The sequence below is a fragment of the Daktulosphaira vitifoliae genome, unplaced genomic scaffold (genome assembly GCF_025091365.1).
Source record: "Daktulosphaira vitifoliae isolate Bord-2020 unplaced genomic scaffold, ASM2509136v1 Scaffold_1, whole genome shotgun sequence".
NCBI lineage: Eukaryota > Metazoa > Arthropoda > Insecta > Hemiptera > Phylloxeridae > Daktulosphaira > Daktulosphaira vitifoliae.
In genome coordinates, this window is record NW_026099572.1 from 67666536 (window position 1) to 67689762 (window position 23227).

The 23227-nt window shown below is 28.5% G+C and overlaps 2 protein-coding genes across 5 annotated transcripts; one reads left to right on the plus strand and one right to left on the minus strand.

The window, feature by feature from the left end:
• The first annotated feature begins 139 nt into the window (after positions 1–139).
• On the plus strand, positions 140–2322 carry LOC126895849 (SAP30-binding protein). Its single transcript, XM_050668127.1, has 2 exons — positions 140–1023; positions 1906–2322. Exons 1-2 carry the CDS (start codon positions 439–441, stop codon positions 2074–2076), a joined length of 756 nt encoding a protein of 251 aa, XP_050524084.1. The 5' UTR covers positions 140–438; the 3' UTR covers positions 2077–2322.
• Positions 2323–3282: 960 nt separating this feature from the next.
• On the minus strand, positions 3283–22585 carry LOC126895837 (photoreceptor-specific nuclear receptor-like). 4 transcript variants are annotated; one of them, XM_050668106.1, is made up of 9 exons: positions 21856–22580; positions 19432–19562; positions 15763–16075; positions 9001–9104; positions 7158–7272; positions 4692–4837; positions 4395–4624; positions 3840–4083; positions 3283–3768 (listed from the first exon to the last, which is right to left on the minus strand). In XM_050668106.1, exons 2-9 carry the CDS (start codon positions 19556–19558, stop codon positions 3530–3532), a joined length of 1518 nt encoding a protein of 505 aa, XP_050524063.1. In that variant the 5' UTR covers positions 19559–19562; positions 21856–22580; the 3' UTR covers positions 3283–3529. The 4 variants fall into 4 exon arrangements, with proteins under 4 accessions (XP_050524063.1, XP_050524062.1, XP_050524061.1 ...); XM_050668105.1 differs by having other exon boundaries at positions 4692–4852; positions 15763–16072; positions 21856–22579; XM_050668104.1 differs by having other exon boundaries at positions 4692–4852; positions 21856–22578.
• Between the last annotated feature and the right edge of the window lie 642 nt (positions 22586–23227).

The following is a 23227-nucleotide window of genomic DNA, read 5'->3' on the forward strand; positions in this document are numbered from 1 at the left end:
TTAATACCGCGTATAGTTCAACCAATAAGAAAGCTCAAAATTTACGCTATCTATCAACATAATCATTTATGATTAGCATATTGTTTTTCTGCGTCCATTCATGATAAAAATGGAACTGCCAAAATTGTGTACGCCGTGGCCATTTTTGTATCTTAAGTCTTTGGTAATAAATATCCATAGATAATTAATAATTTATAATGTTTATGCAATTATCTATAAATGTAAGGTTTATTATCTATAAACCTCGCCTTACAACCTGGTGAGGAATAACCTATGTCGGTGGTATAAGTGGTAGCAATATAATACAAGAAGGTAATTCGTTTTATCAATTTGATAAGTAATCTGTTAATCAGAATTCTGACTTGTGATTATGTACATGCAAAATATTTACTAGTTGTGAAAAATAAACTATTATTCAGTGTTTCCCTAAAGTATACTATGTCGGCATTAGCATCCTTAACTGCTAATTATACTGACTCGGAAGACGAAGCTTCAACACCTAGTCAACGAAGACATAGCGAAGAAATATCAAATGCAAATCCGATCTCTGATGAAAAGTTACCTAGTCCTAAATTACAAATTCCTAACTCTGCGCCAGCTGTGACCAATCCAGATGACGACAAAAAAACAAACCTAGTATCATACTTCGAAGACCATGATATTGTTATGTCAGATGAAGATATTGATCAACGAACAATTGTTGACGAAGAAGATATTTTACCCTTTGAACCTAAAGGTAGATGTTCTAAAGAACTACAAGAAAAAATTGCTCGATTGCATGAAAAAATGGAGAAAGATGGCATGGACATGAACTACTTAATACAAAAGAGAAAAGATTTTCGAAACCCTAGTATTTATGAAAAACTTTTACAATTTTGTAACATAAATGAATTAGGAACTAATTATCCACCTCATCTTTATGATCCTTTGAGATGGGGCAAAGAATCATTTTATGAAGAATTAGGACGACTTCAAAAAGAAGATATGGAAAAAAGACAAAAAGAGAGAAAAGAAAAAACAAAAGTTAGTAATTATTTTTATATAAATTAAAAAGAACTATTATCAAGATTAGTTTTAAAGTAAAATTAGTTTATTTTTAAAATACAGGGTAAAACAAAATGAATATTATAGTTCTTTATTTTGTAGCTACTAATCTAAGGAGTATATTTTTCATGATATCTAAATTTTTTCTATATATCTTGTATGATAGTACTTGTAGAATATCTAATCGATATTCTAATACCTTCAATTTACGATGCATATTTTCAAAAGTAATAGTTTAGAATGATACATCGTTCTTTGATTTAATTTTGTCATATTCTGTGGTAATATATAAATATACTTTTGTACATAATCCCAGAATAAAAATTTGCAATTCATATGATTAGGAAAACATTGTCAAAGTAACAAATAGCTAGTACTCGATCCATCATTATTGGAAAGTTACATTTAAAAATAGCATTGTAAAATATTATATTGATATATGTTATAAAATTTCCAATGAAGAATTTTGCTATAGTCATGAGCTAACACATTGTTTTATCAATCAACATTAAGTGGTACAGATTTACAACACATTTAAAACTTCAATAATTTCTTTATTACACCCTTTCTGAAATTTAGTAGGAATCTATTGTATTTATATTTGGATTAATGAAATAAAAATAGATGTAGTTCTATATTAATTTTTATTATTTATTATAAAAATATAGGATAATTTTATATATTTTAAAGATATTTAATTTTCCTACCTTTTGAATGATTTAATAATTAACATTAATTATGTGTTACTATTTTGAGGTATTTACATTAACACTCTCTTTTTAATAATGATTATCCTATTTAACTTATGATGAGTGAAATTATTATTAATTGTTATAATTAATTAATTCATAATAATTTTAGGTTGAAGTAGTATCTGGCACCAAGAAAACAAACAACATAGTTACAACTACCCATAAAGCTGATGATAAAAAAAGTAAATGGGATTTAACAACATCAGCCACTGGTACAAAAGGAACAGTTATATCAGCGTTTGGCTCTCTACCTAAAAAACAAAAATTGGATATTCATTGAAATAAATGAATCATTGAAGTATGAGCTTTCACCTGTCAGTTTATTCAATTGTATAATAAATAATTAAAGTGTAAAGAATTTACAAAATTGTATAATATTAAGATATGATGGCTCAAGTATAGCTAATTATTTTTATAATAATTAAGAAAAATTTGTTGTAAAAATATTGTACTTGTTTTTTTTTAACAATGTAATTATTTGATTTTATACATAAATTTCTAAAAAGCTAAAGGTTAAAGTCAACTTTTTTAAAAAAATTATTTATTTATTTTCATTATTTAATTTCATTCTTATTTCTCATTCAGTTAAAATTACGGGTCAAATTTTATTATAAATGCATTATATTATACTATCATTCTTGTAACTATTACGAGACAGGTTTTTGTATAAGTGGCCAAGTTATTTTATTATAGTTATATTAATAGTTATTATAGAAGTTCCTGACCACATATCAATCATAGTAATACAAGTTTTTAAATTCTCATAAAATTAAAAATTTTATTATATCAATTCCAAACTTGCAAGTCTAATTAAAAAAAATGTTTAAAGTTCATTACTTTTAAATTTTAAAGTTTTATAAAAATCAACTTGAAAGGACCAAAAAAATAGATTAAATAAAATATTTAAACATTTTGAAACAAAATATTGCACTCATTATTTATAACATTCAAAACATAAGAAACAAATGATTTAAATTGTCTATATTGGCTAAGTAACCTTTTAAGGGGCCCCAACCTTTTTTTACAACTTTGAAAAACATACAAAATTAAACAAAATTTTTTTTTTTTTAATCATTTTTAAAGTCAAATAAATTTTTCGAATAAAAAATTAAAGGGGATTTGTCCTAAACCCTCATTTCTTAATACGACAATGCAGTTTACACTAATTTCTTCAAACCGATTTCAAGTCAATTTTTGTATAACACTTGATTAAAATTTTTTGGATTTTCTAATTTTTACACAAAAATTGTACTTTTTCCTTTATCTTTGATATCTGTTTTCTCTACAAAGACAAGTTCAGAGTTCAATTTTTTTTTTCAAAATATATAAACTAGTTGATGTTTTATAAATATAATAGTCAAATATTGTATTGTATTATAGTGTCTTATTTTGGGATTTTGATGTAGTAATTAATCTAATATTGAAAAATTATTTATTTAATCATTAAAAGCACAACACAATGTATTTTAAGTTTAAACTTAAATTAATATTTTCTTGTTAAAAATGCTTATTTACAGAATAGTACAATTAGAAAAATATTATACATGATATGTTGTATAATAATTTTTTAGTAAATGAAGAATAACTTAAGTTTAATTATAACACTCTAGTGGTAATATCAAGTATTCATAGGTAAAAAATTTAAGCTTGAAATAAATAAAAACAAAACAGTTGCCGGTAAAGTTGATCTAGTATCAATTTTAAGCAAATTTTTCGAGATTATAAAAAAATAATTAATTTTTGTACATATCGCATAAAACTTTTTCCATTGGAATATTGCCAATTGTTCTCTGAAAGAAGATTGCTTCAATGCGTGCTGCTGGTACAGTTTTAAGAAGTGGTAACATTAATAATAGGCGGCCAAATCTCACTGGTTGTACTGGGTGTTGATTCCTGGTGTGTTGGCCCAACATAACATGTGCTTGGTCTTGTAAATTTTCTACTTGAATAGGATCCTTTAATCCTCGTGTATCTATAAAGAAAATTAACTAATGAAATACTTTTCACGTAGAATTTTATACCATTATAGTTTTTTGAACACACCTGCTCTAAATAATACAATTGCCTTCATACATGCGAACTCTGCTGGATCTACGCTAATGGTTCGAAATCTTCGCAAAGTTTCATTCAGTATACGAATGTCTGCAGCAACTTGGCTTGCTTTGCCATTGGGAATAGCTGCTACGTGATCTGATGGATTAAATAATGGATTATTTTCTAACGGTAAACACCACTGTACTGCGTTCAATAGAAATAGTTCAGACCAACATTCTTCTAGAAGAATTACCTGAAAGTAAATGTTTTTATTTTATTTTTAACATTTCCTTTTATAGGCTCATTTTCATGCCCGATCATAATTAAGTATTTAGTATACAGAGTGTTTAGGTTTTTGCTATTAAATTAATATTTTTAATTTTAAATAATATTAGCCACCAGCGATCAATTTTTATTGATTAAATTTAATATTAAAAAAATATTTAGTGTTCTGTACGAAAGGAAAAATGTTTCTATTATTTTCATTGTTTGTAACGATTAACCTGTTTTGTTACTTTTTGAACTCTGTATATTTTTCTAGTAAAATTTCTTATTAATTTTTACCTGATCTCTGAATGGCAGAGACGCAAACGATGGTAAATTTTTTGCCCATTTCACAGCCATAAATAACAATCGAGCGGAGGTTTCATAAACGTTTTCGTGAAGACCTGGGTAAAATGCCGTATGGTGGTCGTATATGGAATGGTGTTGAGTTATGGGAATCGGTATTGTTGGTGACATTCTTTTGTTTTCTGACGTGTCCGGTTCTTCGTTGGTTACGTCAATACTATCGTCTGAAACCAATTAAGGAAAATCGAACTCAATAATTTCATAAAAAATAATTGTCTACATTTTATTTACCATCATCTTGATCTTGAAATTCTGGTTTGGGTGACGAGGATTCGGTTGGCGATGGTTCTGCCTGTCTTTGAACATTTGGTGGCCCCATCGGTCCGTTCGGATGATACCTCAATGGTGATAATGCTAATGCAACAGAAACTGGGGGTCTGTAAAGACATGGCCTGTTGAAATTTTTTTGTAACTATAGTAATTATTATTATATAAAATAAATAACCTTAATTTTTTTAGTAAAAAAACTTTATAATAAACATTATGTTTAGTCAAATTATTGGAAGTGTATTTATTTATTAAAATATGAATCAAATGTAACAATAAATGTATACAGCTGTACAGCAAGTCATACATGTAAATTGAATTACAAAATAATGTAAATCGAATGAATATAATCGAGGTCATCAAATTAACATTATAAGGGTTGCCGGTGTAATTTTTAGGGTCATCGCGGCCACAAGTGGGGAACTTCTTTGATGGTTAATCCTCAAGTGTTATTCGACTGCAATGAATAATAGGGCAAAAACCAACCCATATGGCGAGCACATAATTTGTAATTTTGCATAGGGTTTGATGAAATATGCAGTTTGTGTAATTTGGCTAGGATTAAAACGCTTACTAGTATTTTCATACAATAGCATACCTAGAAATGTATGACAAGCAAGGCGTCATATGAAGGGTGTCAGGGTAACTATTTGCTCCCCTTCAAATAAGTATATCAATGTACTAAATAATCGACCATAAAATGTTTCAAATTGCTATTAATGAGAAAAAAAATTTATCCTAATAAAAAAAGTACCGAACCCATTCAAATACTTATAAATAAAATTAAAACTATATTAAAAATATTATTAATTTACAAACTAAAAAATATTAAACTCAAAAAGCCACAAAAATGACTGAAAAACCGCGAATATGTATTTCGGAAACAATGTTACCATTATCAACGTTAAACACATACTAACATTTTTGAGTTTAATATTTTTTAGTTTTTAAATTAATAATAATTTTAATATATTTTAAATTTAATTTAATTAATTAGCCACAAGTGATCAATTTTATTATATACATTCAAACACTGTTAAAAGTAGTAGTGTTAGTAGATTTTTTTGTTCGAGTTTGTTATTACTTTTTAGGTCAAATAATTTAAATTAATGTTTTTTATTATTAATGTTTTAATTATTACTAGTAACTAAATTTTATTCGTCGTCAAACTTCTTCATTTTTTTAGTTTAATATTCTTTATTTAATTTTGTGTATCTTTAGAAAATACAATTTAACATTTTTAATAACACAAGTGTAACGGTTAGGTCTATGGAAATTGGAGTATACTACTTAATTTGAATAACAAATATATTTTGCATAGTATGTCGAGAGGTTTTTTGCCTCTCGATTGGACCAATACTGACATATAACTGGGATGATAACGATTTTGAATAATCAGTTTTACACAAGTACTCTATCAGAAATGGCAGCTTGGTACTGACCGCCAATTAAGAATCAGTACTTAGACAAGATGTTAACCGGTTCTAAGTCGATACGGGTTAATCAACGGTAAGTTGCCACTACTGGTGCAATATTTCGCACGTTGTCAATACTGATACTTAACAAAAATGTCCACTTGTGTTGTAGTGCAACCGTTGACTGCAATCATCCGTGAATCCCACGATTTGTGAATTTGTGACAATTCACAAACATTACATTGTGTTTTTACATGATATATTATACTTTAATATCATTGTTTAAAACTTCAACAAAAAAATTAGTATGTAAAAAAATGCATAGAGTACACTTGAGTAAATATTTTTGTCGACAGTCGCAGTCCAAACATTGATACTGCTAACTAGACAAAATAGTAAAAATATAGATATGTTCCAATTGTATACATTAACTATATAACTAATTAATATTCTGAGATAATTGAGTATTTAAATTATCATTTTTAATTTTACAAATTGAATCTTTACAACTCTTATTGTTCAATTACCCAAGGAAAATGCAGGATATTTTTAGTCGATACAGTGAATAAAATTTTACCGAATATTTTAAAACTGTAATGTATACTTTAATGTATAAAAAACTAGTTGAAAAAAATAGCATTAACGGCGATAGAAGTAGCTAGTGACCCTTTTCATTTTGTAGAATTAAATTGCATATTACTATGGTGCTATTGTTAATTTATGGGGAGTGATATTTTAAACGCCTACTAAAAAACAAATACATTTTAAATGGACTTTCAATAATCCTAGTTGAACACTTCTATTTGATAGGTAATCAATCATGAAAGGAGTGTTAATTTTATTTATGGTATTTGTTATTAAAAGACACATAACGTTTTGTGTTAGTGTTTTATAGGTCAAAATCGATAACGTCAATAAAATGCAAATGAGACCATAATTCTTGTCAATTTATTGTTATTGACTATTTTATTTTTCAATTGGAGTTATGTCCCATCGAGTAAAATATTTCACTTACCCGAAAACTCCTACAGCTACTGCAGCTTCTCGGATTACTCGTTCGTGGTCCATATCAGCTAAATTTTCTGGCCGAATGGTTGCCGTATTTCTGGGTTGACGTTCGTTTTGAACAGCTGAAACGTATAAACCAATACAATTATCAGAAAAATACTTAAACAGTTCCATAGCATCATAAAATCATGTTTTATATTATTGTCAAACACATATTTTCTTCGTAATTTGTTTAGAGTAAAGATTTAAGCGGTTGGGCTGAAAGAATGTAATAGCTAAAAAAATATTTTAAAGATCTAATCGATAAGTGAAACATACGATTTACATATCGGGACGACACGGCGCGAGGCTTTTTGAGAATTCCTTTGATTTTGTTTCGTTAAAATTTTGACAGTAATGCTTGTTGAGCGTGAAGTTTTTAATGATAACCGCCTCCAGAATTATTCACACGAGTTAAATATACGACAAAAAATAATAATAAATAACGCAGTCGCTTGACGCTTTTACATAAAAACATCAGAGTAATATGCGGCAGGGTTTTTTTTTTTGTAATTTCTCTCTACATGTACTTTATACTTTCGTTTACTCACTGAAGGTAAAGTATAACAACACAATGTACATAATACACACTGCTTTAGCCACCAAATGTAAATGCGTGCAGTGCACGTACATGACGAGCAGGGGTACCCTGAGGTTATTACAAAGCATGGGCACGAATAATAATGATAATATAGGCGAACAAAAGACAAACCGGAGATGATCGCTCATTAAAAAATAAAAAACGCTGGTGTGATTATTCGATATAATGTTGCACAAAACAAACAGTCTTGCGGTATATGCTCGCAAAATGATGACACGTGCATGCGCGTTAAATACATCACGTCTCTGTAGTCTTTCGAGCGATAATTATTTTTATTTAAATGAGCATGAAAATAGCCTTTTTTCCATACTTTCCATATCTCTATGCTTGTAGTGGGTTGAATTAAACATCCCACATAAACGAGGGATGCCGCATGCACGTGCCGTTGCTTGTTTGACCACCAGTGGTTTTTATTCTCATGCGGTGCACAGCTCGTAATGCATTGCAAAAGTACAAACTACACCAATTATACTATTGTTAAAATATTTGTTAATGCAATTGTTATATCACACTGTGAGTACTCTAGTGTAGTAACTGAAAATATACTAATCCATGGGACAAATTTATCATTTTTTTGTTATTTATAAACAATATTATTTAGTATTATACATTCAATTTTGTAGATACAACATAATATGCTACCGCCTTATAGAAAAAATGTGTATTTTTACAATTAGCAAAAACATGTATAAACAAGTAACTCAAAGTATGTCAATTTTGAATTACTACACTAGAGTCATCACAGTACGATATAGGGTGTTCCACAAGAAAGAAAACGGGTTTCTATTGCTTTCATTGTTTGTAACAAATCACCAATACTTACCAAACACTCTGTATGCGTTCTTTGTGGTTATCATCGAATAACTAAAACTACCCATGATGATTATATTTTATTTCGATATTTTTAACACGATTCTCATAGAGGGGTTAATAACAAACAAATACGAGTTTAACAAAAGTTCAATTTCAAAAGCCACAAAATCTCCATAATTTATGAAAATTCATTGTGAACATATTTTTATTTTAATAAAAAACATACTAATAAATATATATTTAGACAATATAAATATCAGTGGTGTATTCAGAGGAAGGCCAAACGGGTAAATTCTGAGAACGCCAACATTACTATGTGTACAATTGCGTTCTCAGGAATTGATCCATTAATGTATTATTGCTAAGATAATGTGTTGACTTATCTATCGTAACTTACCATCTTTATTCATTCCCATGTTTAAACATTTCTTAAGTCTACATGCCTGACATTGATTTCTGTGTGCTTTATCTACCACACAACTTCCGGTACCCGCTTGGCATCTAATAAAAAGTTAAAAATACATTTTATACTACAGATTAATCAATATACTTAAAAGATCTGGAGATAATTATAAAATTTCTTTCAATTTGAAGTTTTAAGTGAAAAAATATGGACAATTTTAACAAAACGTTAAAAATTTAACAGACCCGTAGTAAAATATTTGAGTTTTAACTTCGATAAAATCGAATAAATTTTTTCTTATATTCAAAATGTCTCAGATTAATTATTAAATAATATTGAGTACTTCGTAGCTTCAGGTATTTAATAGCAGTTTCGAATTAATATTAAAATGCATCGATACAATTAGTAATTCTAATTATGTCATTCCTCTGTTATTTTAATTGAACCAAGAGGTCAATAATAACATTTTTCGTCAAATCCTATAGAAGAAATAAAGATATTTGAACCAATGACGAAATGCCTACGCCCTAAATTACCCTCGCACAGGCGCATCGGAGATTTTTGAGTTCCCAGCCTCAAGAATCAAATATACACCTTAGATACGCCCACTTTATCTTGGTATAAAATAATATGCAGTCCTCTACAAATATTTATCAGATAAGCTCAGATTTATGCAATTAATAATAATGTTAGACTAAATGTCTTAACTATCAAAATAAACTTTCTTCAATTATTTGAATTCTGAAATGTTTTTCAACACAGTCATAAATACGATCAACGTAAGGGCAAAGTATTAAAAAACAAATACAATCTTTCTGAGAATAAAAGAAAAGGTAACCTATATTTAAATTAAAACTATTGAAATTAAAAGAAAAATACTTTTTATACATAAGAATTGATCATTTTTGGCTCACGTTATTTAAAATTAAAAATATGTTTAAAATATTTATTTTAAATTAAAAAATATATAAAATATTACCACAAAAAATGAAATAAAATTTAAGCTACACTTTTTACGAATGAACGACTTGCATGTATATAAAAATAAAATAAAATAATGTACATGCATTTCACATATTTTTGTGAGAGTTAGACTAAATCGATCGATTTTGTGTCACTTCTTTTGTTCATATTACAAAAATGTTTTGTTGTTCCCGTAATTTCTTTTGATTCTTAGTGGGACATTATATTTAGTTTTATTTTGACACAATAGTGGTTCATGTTTCTGTAAAGGATACGAATATCCCAAGGGTGCGATCGGTGTGGAAAATTAATCCTGTCGATTGAAATTCGGACTCTGAAGAGGGCTCAGTCTTTTTAAACAAATCAATTTATCGTTAACGCGATACCGACCACGTTAACAGTGCGTATTATCCACTTTAATTCCGTTTCCTGACCATTGTATCTACTCTATAGACTATATGTAATATATTTATAAAGATAGGGTCAAACAGATTTGCACTACTAATAACGAACTGCAGGGGTTAGTGTAACGTTTGGTAGACGAGGGATTTCATTCACAGGGTCTTTAATTTATCGAGGGAACCACTAAATTATTGTTTTATAAACATCATTATAGAGCATAGGCGTGTCTAGACTACTTTCACAGGTAGTACCCGAGGGGCTTAACGGGAGGAATGATGTCTTAAGACCATTACACCTTTACATCCTTCTTATCCCATTCACAAAAAAGTATTTTTATTGGTAAATTTTCTTTTTAAGAAAGGGAAATTCATTTGCCTCTCGAGCAACTTCCACGATTTTTAATTTATTATAATAAATTTTGAGGATCTTAAATAATAGATGATAAATTTTAAGAAAGAGCTAAAATATATTTATGCTAGAAAAGATACATAAAAATATGCATCGCGTTAACTCAAATAAGAAAACCAAAAAGTCTGGGCGTTTAGATTCAATATGCATTTCAAAATTAACGATATCTGTTCTTTATTTTCATTATACAACGATAGGACATACATTACTGTGATGATTTTGCAAATTAACATTTGTTAAAAAGTTGAGAATAACTCGATATACAGAAAGATTAATTTGTCATAAACCACTTAATTTATCCAAAAAAAAAAACAATATTAACAATAAGTAAAGTATTTTTTATATTTGATTCTTATAACTTATAACTTACAACTTTATTTTTCTAATGGCAACGTACATAATTAATTAGCTCAATAATGATGTAATTATGAAAATGACTGGTCGATAACAACTTTTAGACTAGAATTTCAGAAGTTATTAATATGTTATACTGTACGCTTGAGGTGATACGTTAGTGTTGTTATTTTTATTACTAGTCATTTCTTGGGCGCACTCTTTCTCTCGTCTATCTATGAAAATATCAACAAATTTCGGTATACCGAAACGAATATTTGTTATTGACCGGCTATTCTTATAATTCTTATTTCTATTCTTCTTATATTATTATTTATTAAATAATTTAGTTAATTATGTATGCCATTAAAAATGTAAAGTTGAAACCCTTATAAGAGATAAGGGATGAATATGAAAAATTACTTTATGATTGATAAATCGAGAAAAACATTTACCTAAAAGAAACCGATAAAAAATTCTCAATATTATTTTTATTTTTCGACTAATTAAATGATAATTGAATCATCCTGTATTAAATTCTTTAAAATATTTGTTTACAATTTAAAAGGGTGAGATGATCATAGTATTATGCTGGAATACAATGACGATTTATTTTGACTTAACTTAAATATTCCTTGTACCATTAAACGAAAAGCCATTCTTAAACAGCAATACACGGAAATTTATTTAATATCGTAGTTATGTTGGTGGCGCACCTGATCTGTTTGCTGTGTTGTAGTAAGTTCACCTGCTTCAAAGGGCGGCGCCGGCGATGATTGTGTGTGACGTATACGATTCCGTCTTAAGACCCAAGTCGAAAACCAATCAAAAAGTACATTGTGGCAACGGCAACGAGTTAGAAAGGAAATAACGGACGATCGATTGGGGTCGAACGAGTGTTGTGTGTTTGTAAAGGGTGTGAGAGTAGAAGCAAAGAGAGAACGAGAGAGGAAGATGATCAGACTGGTGGTACACATGAAAGGAGGGTATATTGAACACCAGCAGAACGGAAAAGGCTTTGGCCAGTGCGCGTATTTCGTTATATATATATACATAGATATTTAATATAATTGAATCTTTCTGCCACCGCATTCTAAACTGCGTACACATACATAGTGTCGTTGTCCCTTCATCCCTCTCCGCGTATACGTTCCTGTCTCATCCGATGTAATCCCAAAGAACTGTTATAAAACGTCAAACCCTCTTTTGCTGCTGTTTTCGTATACTGGATCACATTTATTTATAACCGTTCAAGAGTATTAGAGAAACGAAATTGAAAAAAAAAAACAAGGATTTAAGAAAAGAAAAAGCAATATTTTGCTTTCGCCGCCGCGTTAACGAAAATGATACAATTTCAATCACAACCTTATACTAAAGATACATCGTAGAATTAAAATATATAGCAATTGAAGCGTCTTAACAAACCCATTGAAAGTCTTTAAGTTTTACAATGCATGCCTTAAATATAAATTATTTATTTATTCGGGTCGTAAGTAATAATATGACCCTAAATTTATAAAAAGCAGTAGTATTGTTTACCATAAAAATTATTTTAATGAGTCATGTTATTTACTAGCTATTTTTTGTCTAGTAAAATTTCTATAATAACGGGATTATAAGAAGTCCAACATTATCTGTTCATAATTTGGATTCATTATCAAGACTCGACTCAAGAATGATGGGACATCGCATCCATACAAAATCTGCTTAATCCAGTCTTATTTTTTGGTACATACACACCAAAAGGTTTGCAAAATAATTCAAGACAACAATAAATACTACGAATTTACTCAAAACGAATCGGGTTAATGTCCGAGGTGGTATTTTTAAATTCTTAGGCGTTTTCATTCAAAATTTAAGAAGATGTGCAAAAAAAGGGGATATAAAAAAATATAAAACATGAAATCTTTGAAATCTATGAAATTTATGATTTAGAAATACTTTGTGCCGGCCCTGTCCTTAGTTGCACTTATACATTCACAAGTATCGAATAATGTCTGTTGTTTTGGAGCATATTGAATTTAGTGTAAACATTTGGTTCATATTTGATTCAGGGGCATCATTTGAGGGTCACATAGCATACATTTGCACATCTAAAATTCTGTTATCAATTTTAGCTCTAAGATACAGCCTTTTTGGATTTAATATACAAATAAGAGATAAGAAACCCACCACCTCATCATATCCTACATAGTATGATATCCATACGTAAAAAAAAGAAATTAACCAGCTGATTTGAATAAGCTATTATATAACATTTTTGGAATGTACAAGGATAAAATATAACTCTTACTTTCATCATAATTAGAATATTTTACATTACCTAATTAAGAGATCAATAGTAGTTAGTCAACTGTTGGTTTATCTACAAATCAATCTATTCGTTAAAAGATTTAATTACATTTCGATGTGTCAATTAGGTATAGTACGAGTAGTAGACATATTAAAACTTCAAATGTTTGACTAAAATCAATGGAAATATCTATAAAAAAAGTATATAATAATTATGAGGGTTCGTTAGCGATATCGATATTTCGATTCGATATCAATATCGCCGACTTTTTTATTTTTTTCCACGATATCGATGATATTTGAGATATCGCGATAGTCGAAAAAATATTTTTATAAAAAAAATGTTTGAATTTTGGGTACTTTGTTATAAAAAATATATTATTTTATGTTAAGGTAAAAACAGTTCGTAACAAATTTGTTGACATTTTTCGTATTAATCGATATTATGAAATATAGAATTAAAGTATGACAAATAATGACATTTATTGATATAAAATTCTATTCTTAGATTAGGTTAATATAAGTATTGAATGTAACCAATATATAATGATAAAGTCTTGTAACGAAAAAAATACTTATTTCTTTATAGTAAAAAGTAATTTGAATATATTTGATTATCGTTATGAGATTTAGCTAATTAACTGTATTATTTTTGATATTAATATCATTATCGGATTTGGTTGGTATACTATAGTCTGATTTGTACAGCAATGTACTTAGCGGTATTCTTGAAGATAAAAAAAACGGCGTAAACTTTAAATATAATATTTAATTTGTGAATATATTATTTTATATTATTCATATGAGTATATATATTTTTTGTTATCGCGGTATAATATCGCTGAAATTCGGTACAATATCGATATCCCAAAATACATCGTTGACAAACCCTAATAATTATTGTATACTTCTTATTCAATTATAATTGAACTCTATAAAATTTATAGAGTATATTTAATATACTTATTGTATTAACACGTCAAATATATTTTTATAATGTACGTTATATGAGTAGATTTAGAGGTGATGTCATATATTTTATCTTAAATGAAATTTAGATGATCGATTTCGTTAAAATTTAGCTATTTTGGAAAATTGTAAAAATTAAATATAAAAAAAAATAACAATTTACAAATCAACGATTTAATAAATATCTATCTGCCTATAATTTCAATCAATGTCGGGTTCAAGTTTTAGTAGACTTATAGATGAATTTTTATTTAGTATTTTTGGAAAAATTTTAACAAAAGGCGTGAAAATAATGTTATACAAATTTTATTCGTAACATAAAAGAAAATGTATTTAAATAGTAACCATAATCGGCAAATATGTACAACAAATATGTAATTGACATTTCCTCGTTCACAACAATAATAATTATTTGGACTTGTACTAATCGTTGTCAATGGAATTATTGTGTTGAATTAATGTTGGGTTGGACAGATCATGTATGACCGTTTTGAAACCCCTTATTGACAAATAAAAATAACATAAAAACGGAAGAGGGTGGAATTGTGGTCCTCTACTAAATTATTTATTCATAAAATTCACATTAAAAACCAGTAAATAAATGCAATAACAGTTATGGCAAACTGATTTACCGTGATTTTATTTAATTTTTGCCAAGATAATCCAAAAAAAATATTTCTTTCGACATTTAAAGAGGATTTGATTCTATCATTATGTAAAATTGGTCAACTTGCATAAAAAAGAGGAATGTCATCAACAGACATAAAAATCGCGTTAATTAGAAATTTCAAAGACTAAATGCGTTGATAAATATAGATATTTGTTTAAAGTGTGTACACCACTAACATATAGACTCAAAAAATAGGGGCCGTTGTAAATTCTGAATTGTAGTAGAAATACTTGAAAGAGTGCGATAAAGATATAACAAATTTGTGTTTCGTCCATAGCTAAACATACTATAAAATGTATCATACAACATGTTAGTTTTTTTTATTTTGAGTTTTTTAGCTTAAAGATGAATTTCGAATATATTTAGTAATTTTAATAATAAATGAAATCATATAATATTTCTATTGAGAATATATACAGGGTGTTCAGTAAGTCAGGAAACGGGTTTCTATTGTTCTCATTGTTACAAACAATGAGAACAATAGAAACCCGTTTCCTGACTTACTGAACACCCTGTATATAAGTTATTAACATACAGTGTTGTAATTAAGGGGAAATACGAAAGTGACAGACAACCTTACAGTGAATATTATAGTGAAGGTGCAAATTGTTTTTTAATTGAACGGAACATTTATTTTACGTACATGCTCCAGGGTTAAATCTTAATATTGCTTCTGCAGATTTAAATATATTATTCAATTTAAGAGTTATCGGAAATACCTGTAAATCAATTTGCGACGGACACTTCTTTTAAAAAACCCACTGCAACCGTTACACGCCAGTATGCCGTAGTGTTTTCCGCTGGACGTATCACCACATACAACACATGTTAAGCCCAAGGTTTTATTTTTCATTGAGGAGGTCTGTTGTCCTCCCCCTGGGCCGGACACTGATGTATTGTAATGTGCCGTGACCGATGATGGTGGAGTCCTGGAGGCAGACACTGGTACCTGTTGCGCAGCGCACGTGGCCGACATACATAGGGATAGTGGTCGGTCTCTTCCTATACCATAACCTGTCGAATCTGCATCTGCTGATGAAAAATGTACAAACTAATGATTAAATTCATCGTTTTAATATTTTGAAAATTTCAGATGCTTGAAATATTTTCTATGAATTAGAAATAAATTGGATTTTATTTTGAAAAGAGTCTAAAGTACCTTATGTTTATTATTCATTTTGAATGGGTCATTATTTTTCAATAGCTTAGTGGTGGAATCTCTCTCGAGTATGTATTTCGTATGAATAATACTCTTTTTTTTCTATTGACCTGAAATGGCACCTTAAAACTTACTTTATTGCTAAATTTAAAAAAAATGCCTCGGTGAAAAAAGTTAACAGCAATCCGTTAATAAATTTTATTATTGATCAATGAGAGATAAGAAAAAACGATTACTGAAATAATTAAAGTACTGCTTAAATAATGAGATACATTTCAATTTATTGTGTTGCCAAAAAAATATTAGGATGACCCAATATGTACATAAAGATCCAAATGGTTTCAATTACTGAAAAACTTAAAGATATTTAGGATAGTTTAAAGGTTAAAAAATATACCAAACTAAACTATTGTAGAAATATTTTCCATCTAAAATAAATACTTATACTTAGTGTTATGCATCAGTTTTAGCTATAAATAGAGATGACGTTTAAACCTCGCTTGAAATCCAAACGCGGAAGGAAAAATAAAAAACATTTTTCGCTTCAATTTATGTACCTTTAGTTGTGTATATTTATTCCGTTAAATCCTCGAGGCTTATTATTTTGAACGTAACGTCCGACTAGACGGTATCTGTAGAACGGACGGGCGTCGATTGATTATTCCCGAGGGGAAAGAGGAAGGGGCGTGCGTTCCAGGAAAATCCGAGGCTTAACTTTGGCCCCGAGGGGAAGAGTACGTGGTGCCACATCTGGTGCGTCCTGGACACCAAATGAATAGTCGCTTACCCCCCGACCAACTTTAAAAGTCATTTGTTTTATCCGCCCACCCTGATCCATACCAGCTGATGTTGCCTTTATCGAACCAGCTACCGTATACAATAAAAACAAAATTAATTATATGATGTCACACTTTTAGAATTCAGAATCAATTACGTTTAACATGATACTTTTTTGAATTTTTAAAATAAATGTGTTATATGTGTACAATTTGTTTCTTTATTTTGTAAATGATACTGAACTATAGTGTAACTGATAAATTAATCACGTTTTTAGCTTCGATGCGAAGTTGAGAAGGCATTACTTTTATTATGATAAAAGTAATGCCTTTTGTTTTTTAGAAAAAAAGTTTTTCTTTTGAATGTGGAATTTATTTGCAAAATGTTTTCGTAACAAATTCAACCATACTAAGCGTATTAAAAATATTTAAATAATAACAACAATTACATTAAAAGTTTTTAAAAATAAGTTATGTATTAGATTATTTTTTAATTTTAAATGATTAGAAAATTAAATCAAAACTATTTTTACATGCTATGAACAAGTTGAAAAAAAAAATGTATGAATTATCGTTTAATAACACTCAAAAAACCATTCGCAGATGTTCTTTGGATGCATGACATGTCTTTATATAATATGATGTTATAGGTATTGACCAGTGAACTGAAATGAACTGATCAAGAGAGACATGTCACGGTAGCTAAAGTGAGTGCCAATGGGGCGCTATTCGGCAAATTGTTTCTGGTCTCCAGAGACAAACCGAAAAACCCTACGTCAAAATAAAGCCTACAAATAGGGTAAAAGAGTATTTTAAAATAAATCATCGTAGAAATCGCCTATTGAATATCAATGATATTCAGTACTGTCGAATGTGTAAATATAAACACAGAAATTTACTGACGTTATAATGATTTACAGTTAATAGTATAAACGAAAACGTTTGAAAATCAATTTTTTTACAAATTTGCTAGTTGAAAACAACGTTGGGTTTTAAAATATTACTATTTTACAAGTTATAAATCATAGAATATTAATGTTTTAACATTTCGAAAAGGTTATATTCATTAAATCGTTTATCAAAATTATTTTGTGTTGCATCATATTGACCAAAAAATATCTGTAGTTATTAATTATGTGTTATTAGTAATGATAATTAAATAATAATAATTAACTGCCACTGTATTTATTTAAAAATAAAATATAAAATATACATTAAAATTTTGATTGTACTTAAAATTAAGTGAAACGCTTCGTTTCATTAATGGTGTGATAATCACAATGTAATAATAAAAAATGTCCAATGTTCACAAAGAACTGCTTAAATGATTAAATAAAACGATGTCGGGTAAGTATAATAACAAACGTGAGGAAGGAGCTCGTCGTGTATTTTACTCCCTCGCAGATATAGAAATGCTAATGAAATCAGACAAATTGCAAAACTATATTCCGAGAGTATAATGTCTTTTTTTTTACCCTGACTCGAAGATTTTGCGTGTGACTTCGGAGAAGGGCATTTTGAGTGTTTCTCATTTAGCGACAGATTTATATCACCGTTACCGCGTAACAAACCCCCTACTCCACCAACCCCCACCAGCTTCTTGGATTTTTTAAGCTCCCAGGGAATATACACCGCCGTTGGGCCCCAACACTCATTTATTCGGTTTAAAGTTTCCTCTGCCGTTCGCGTTGCTGTTATTTAACAATGAGCACCGTCGCTTTCATATTAGGCTCTCCGTTCACAAACAACTTCCCCTTATATTTTCTTTTTTTTTTTATTATTTTATTGTAATAATACCATTTCTCGTTTTTCTGAGTTCTTCTCTACCGATTATATAGTAATACATATAGTTTAGTAAAGTGTAATGCGTATTGAACAAAATAAAATTAGATATTTTTTTTATAATAACTTGATAAAAATTATAACTATCGCTAAAGTTTTAATCATATTAACAGATATTAATATCAATTTGCATAGTCTTAATGTGTAAGCAATCGAATTTTTATTTGTGAGTATTATAATTCAAAATATATTCAATAGGTTTATATATAAACGTACTGAAAACAATTATTTATTATTGCATAAATATTATTATTTCTATTGTAATTATTAAGCATTTTATAATGCATCATCATTCATTACTTTAATCTCAGCGCATATTTCAATGTTCAAGTAATTGTGAGGGTCTTTAGTATCAAGATTTGTACGATCTGATTTCATTACACATTACTCTTATAACTTAAAACCTTGTCACATTATTAGAAGCAAAAAAAAGAAAAAAATGCATTGATATTTCATTAAAATATGTAAAATTTAAAATCTTTCAAATACTTATTTGAATTCATAAATCAAGTTTATTATTTTTGATTAATGGTCTTTTTTAGGTGATACGAGTCATAATTATATAATAAATAATAATTCACGAAGAAAAATGTTTTCAACCATAAACTTACCTCTATTGTCATTATCTGAATTTAAATGAATGCTTCCAATTCTATGATCAGCCAGTGAAAAAATTGGTTGAGCTGATTGTTGTAATGAAATAAACGACCGATCGGTGTCAGTAGTAGTCAAATTCATATTTCTGAAATTTTAATTACATTTACCAAAATTTACATGAAAAGAAGTAACTTTAAGTAATAACAGCATTGTTGTTGTTTTAATATAATCACATCTTCAGGGCTTAGGAACAATGGATAAAATAGTAAATTCTTTATAATAAGGTATATAATATGTATAGCACGCCTTTTATTTTTCAATATGTACTGGTGTCAAATATTAGGGTGGTTTTCTAGAGGTCACGTGTGTTACAATAAAAAATTTGAAGGGGGCGTGTTTTTTGTTTTGTTCAATTCTTTTGTGAACTGACTACTGCATTGATAGAATTGGATGCACACAATTATTATAACTAAATGATTATCCAGATTAGGGATGTTAACGATTTTATAGTATGGAGTAGTATCTAGTAAAATAACGTTTATCTTTGTTTTGCATATTCTATTATCTATTATAATACTTTTAATATCTGTTTTCGAACATGTTATGTACGCCCTGGAGATAAATGTTTAAAAACGATATCGATGACCATAAGGCATAATTCATAAAATAATAAGCTTACATTTTAGCGGTAAACCTGAGTTATTTTTTTTAGATATAATATATTAAAAACAATAGTTTCTGTAGACTTTTTAATGGAAATTATAGTTGTTCTTAAATCTACGTGTTAATTTTAGGAACAAAAAAATGTTCAGAAATTCAAATCAAAAATTTATTTGAAATATTAGTGAAACTGTTGGGAAAAGGAGAAATTTAGTATAATTTTCATAACTAAATACGAAATATGATTCAATTCAAAAGTAGCTTGAAATTTTACATTTAATCGTATAGTTGTATATAATTGAACAAAAACCTCAGGTTTTCATTATGTTGATTATTAAAAAATGCACTCCTTATTCCTATAATGTATAATTTTATCTTCAGTTTAAGCTATATTGTAGTGTAATTACAAAATATATTTTGTAATTTAAAAATAAAAAAATATATCTATTTTTTAAAAAGGATAATTTTTAAATCGAACGCTTTAATTACTTTTTTAGTTTTGTAAAGCAAAATACTCATTTCGAAGAGTTTCTTGTCTGACTAATGAACAAATCACATTTTTTTAAATTAAATTAATTTATCTGAATCTCAAATAAATATATTTCAATATGAATAAAAAAGAAAGGACGTAGAAAAAAATGAATTAACTTAAAAGTTTAAAATAATCATTAAACTCAATGTTTTATTTTAAATTAAATTATACCAATTTTCTATCTTCGTTTTTACTTGATCAAACTGAATCAAATATTTAAAATTAATATGACCCAATAAAATTTTCTATTAACTTTTTATGATACCAATTTTATAATAGTTCTGTATTTCGATCAAATTATTCTTGATTCGAATCGAATTTATTTTATAAGTTAATTTTGACTTCAAAATAATAAAACGTCAAATTATTACAAAAATATTTTTTGTAAAATAATATAACTACTGAATAAATAAGTAACTTTTATTGTACATTTCGATAAACAATAAACATTTTACAATTTATTTTTTACATTTAAGGAATATCGAAATTTTTATTTAAACTTGTTAAAAAAGTGGAATTATTCCAAACTGAGCAATTTTTTAATTTTTTAATTGAATGTAGTATAATGAAAAAACACTAAATGTAATCTTAAATAATTGTATATTTTTCAGTCAAATAATTAATGGTTTAGTCACATTGTTTTAATATTTAACACTTAAAAAAATGTTAATAAAACAAAGGTAAAATTATTTTTTTAATTTTCTTCTTTAAGAATGGTATAATAATAAAAAATAATAATGTATTATATGAATATTTCAAATTCTCAATGGATTATGTTAAGAATTACAATATTAGACATTTTTTTTATTTGAGAACAAATTATTCATAAATATTTGTGTAGGAAGTATTTTGAAAATACGCTGAGATCAATAGAAAAATAATTTCTAAATTAATGATTTTTTATGTAGAAATAATTTCTATACAAATAAAAGATAAAATTTCTATATTTCAGGTTATTAAAATTATAAATTGTGGGAGAATCCTTTATGATGTTTATAATTTAAATTTTAACCAAATTGCAAATTTTTAAACTACAATATTAATTTACTGTTTAACTGGGATAATTTATGTTTTAAATAAAATAAAACGAAAATTTTGTTTATAAATATTTCTTGTCAGTTCATAAAAAATAAATGAAAAAAATAAAATAATTTAGCATAATAGAGTATAGAATTTTCGTTGAAATTTCATTGTATATAATTTTTAATGTAAAGTTTTTATTATAATTGAAAAATATAAATGGTACCTTTAATTTTAGCTGTTGGAATTAAATGTTCGTTATGTTCCGTTAAAGCGTAATAGTAACTGAGAACTATTTAGTTTGTTTAGGCGTATCCAATAAAAATTACAAATTCACTTTTGACGTTTGATCTGAATTTAACAATGAAAATAGAGAAGAACACAACAGATGAATGATTGTTGCATACGAGTGACTTATCCGGTTTGCGTTTGGCTTATGCCCCGGGACTCGGAGCTTAACTCGACGGCCGGTAAAAGTCGTACGGATACGAATAGCAACGGGCTGTTAAGAAGAGCGGAGGGTAGAGACGGCAAAGGCTGCTCTCGATGTTGCTGCCGTGGCGCTCTCGATAGGGAGGCGCGGGAGGAGGTCGGTTGAGGTTCGACCCGGAGGCTTAATCTTGGTCGGCCGACTGCTGTCACACCCCTCCGGGTGGTGGCGGCAATCCGGGGGGGTGTGCACTCGGGACCAACCGGAAAGAGTTAGAAATGAAATAGAACATTGGGCGCGCACGCGCAACGACCGTCGATGCCGCCCGCCGTGGTCGCCATGTTTATTGTTTAGCGGGCCGACGCGCCGCCCGAGTTAATAGTTAAGCTCTCCGACACGGCGCCCCCGTGCATGACAATTTGATTACCGAGTATTGAACCGACGCTACAATAGACGACAACACTGGCGCCCTCCCCTCGACTCCTCTCTGTTGATGATCGTCACCCATCACACATCTTCGCCCCTAATCCTCAGCAATGTTAACTGCATCCAGTGTTCGACCCCATTCAGCTATTGTTCCCATTTAAACTCAAAGTTTTAGCTCTTAAATTTTATACCCATGATCTCATTAACTTTCTAATTATGCATTCTCGTTAAGATATCAGAACAAAGTGTAATAGTCAACTAAAGTATACACTATGTATACTACAATACTTGAAAAAGTTCAATATTTGCAGGTTATCATGTGTCTTAAGACATCAGGGTATCTTAGCGAGTCGTGTACTAATAGTGTATTTGTAAATAAATTAATGACGATAAAGNCTTGTCTCGCAATGACGATAAAGTAGCTATTTTTTGAAAAATATAGATTTTTATGTATCATCTAGTTTTTGCGTTACTAGATGTTAACTGATATGAATACACTATTTTACAAAGTAGCAACTCTGCACAATACCGTATAATTAAACAAAACACTTTTTACGATTAATAAAAACGCACTCAGAATGGTCGTGCTCTTAACAGAATATAATGAATATATTATTTATTAAATATATTAATTCACTAGCATAGCGAATACTATAGACCTAAAACTTCAATATCAAGTTATTGGATATGGTATCCAATATATAATTAAATTTAAATATAAGAATGTATTACGTGTAATGTT

Coding starts and splice junctions, on each gene's coding strand:
- LOC126895837 (XM_050668104.1), bottom strand. CDS start 19,558: ATGAATTTGACTACTACTGACACCGATCGGTCGTTTATTTCATTACAA. Junction 4,625..4,691: donor ATTTCAAGATCAAGATGATG/GTAAATAAAATG, acceptor AATTGGTTTCAG/ACGATAGTATTGACGTAACC. Junction 3,769..3,839: donor AATTGTATTATTTAGAGCAG/GTGTGTTCAAAA, acceptor TTTTCTTTATAG/ATACACGAGGATTAAAGGAT.
- LOC126895849 (XM_050668127.1), top strand. CDS start 439: ATGTCGGCATTAGCATCCTTAACTGCTAATTATACTGACTCGGAAGAC. Junction 1,024..1,905: donor AGAGAAAAGAAAAAACAAAA/GTTAGTAATTAT, acceptor TAATAATTTTAG/GTTGAAGTAGTATCTGGCAC.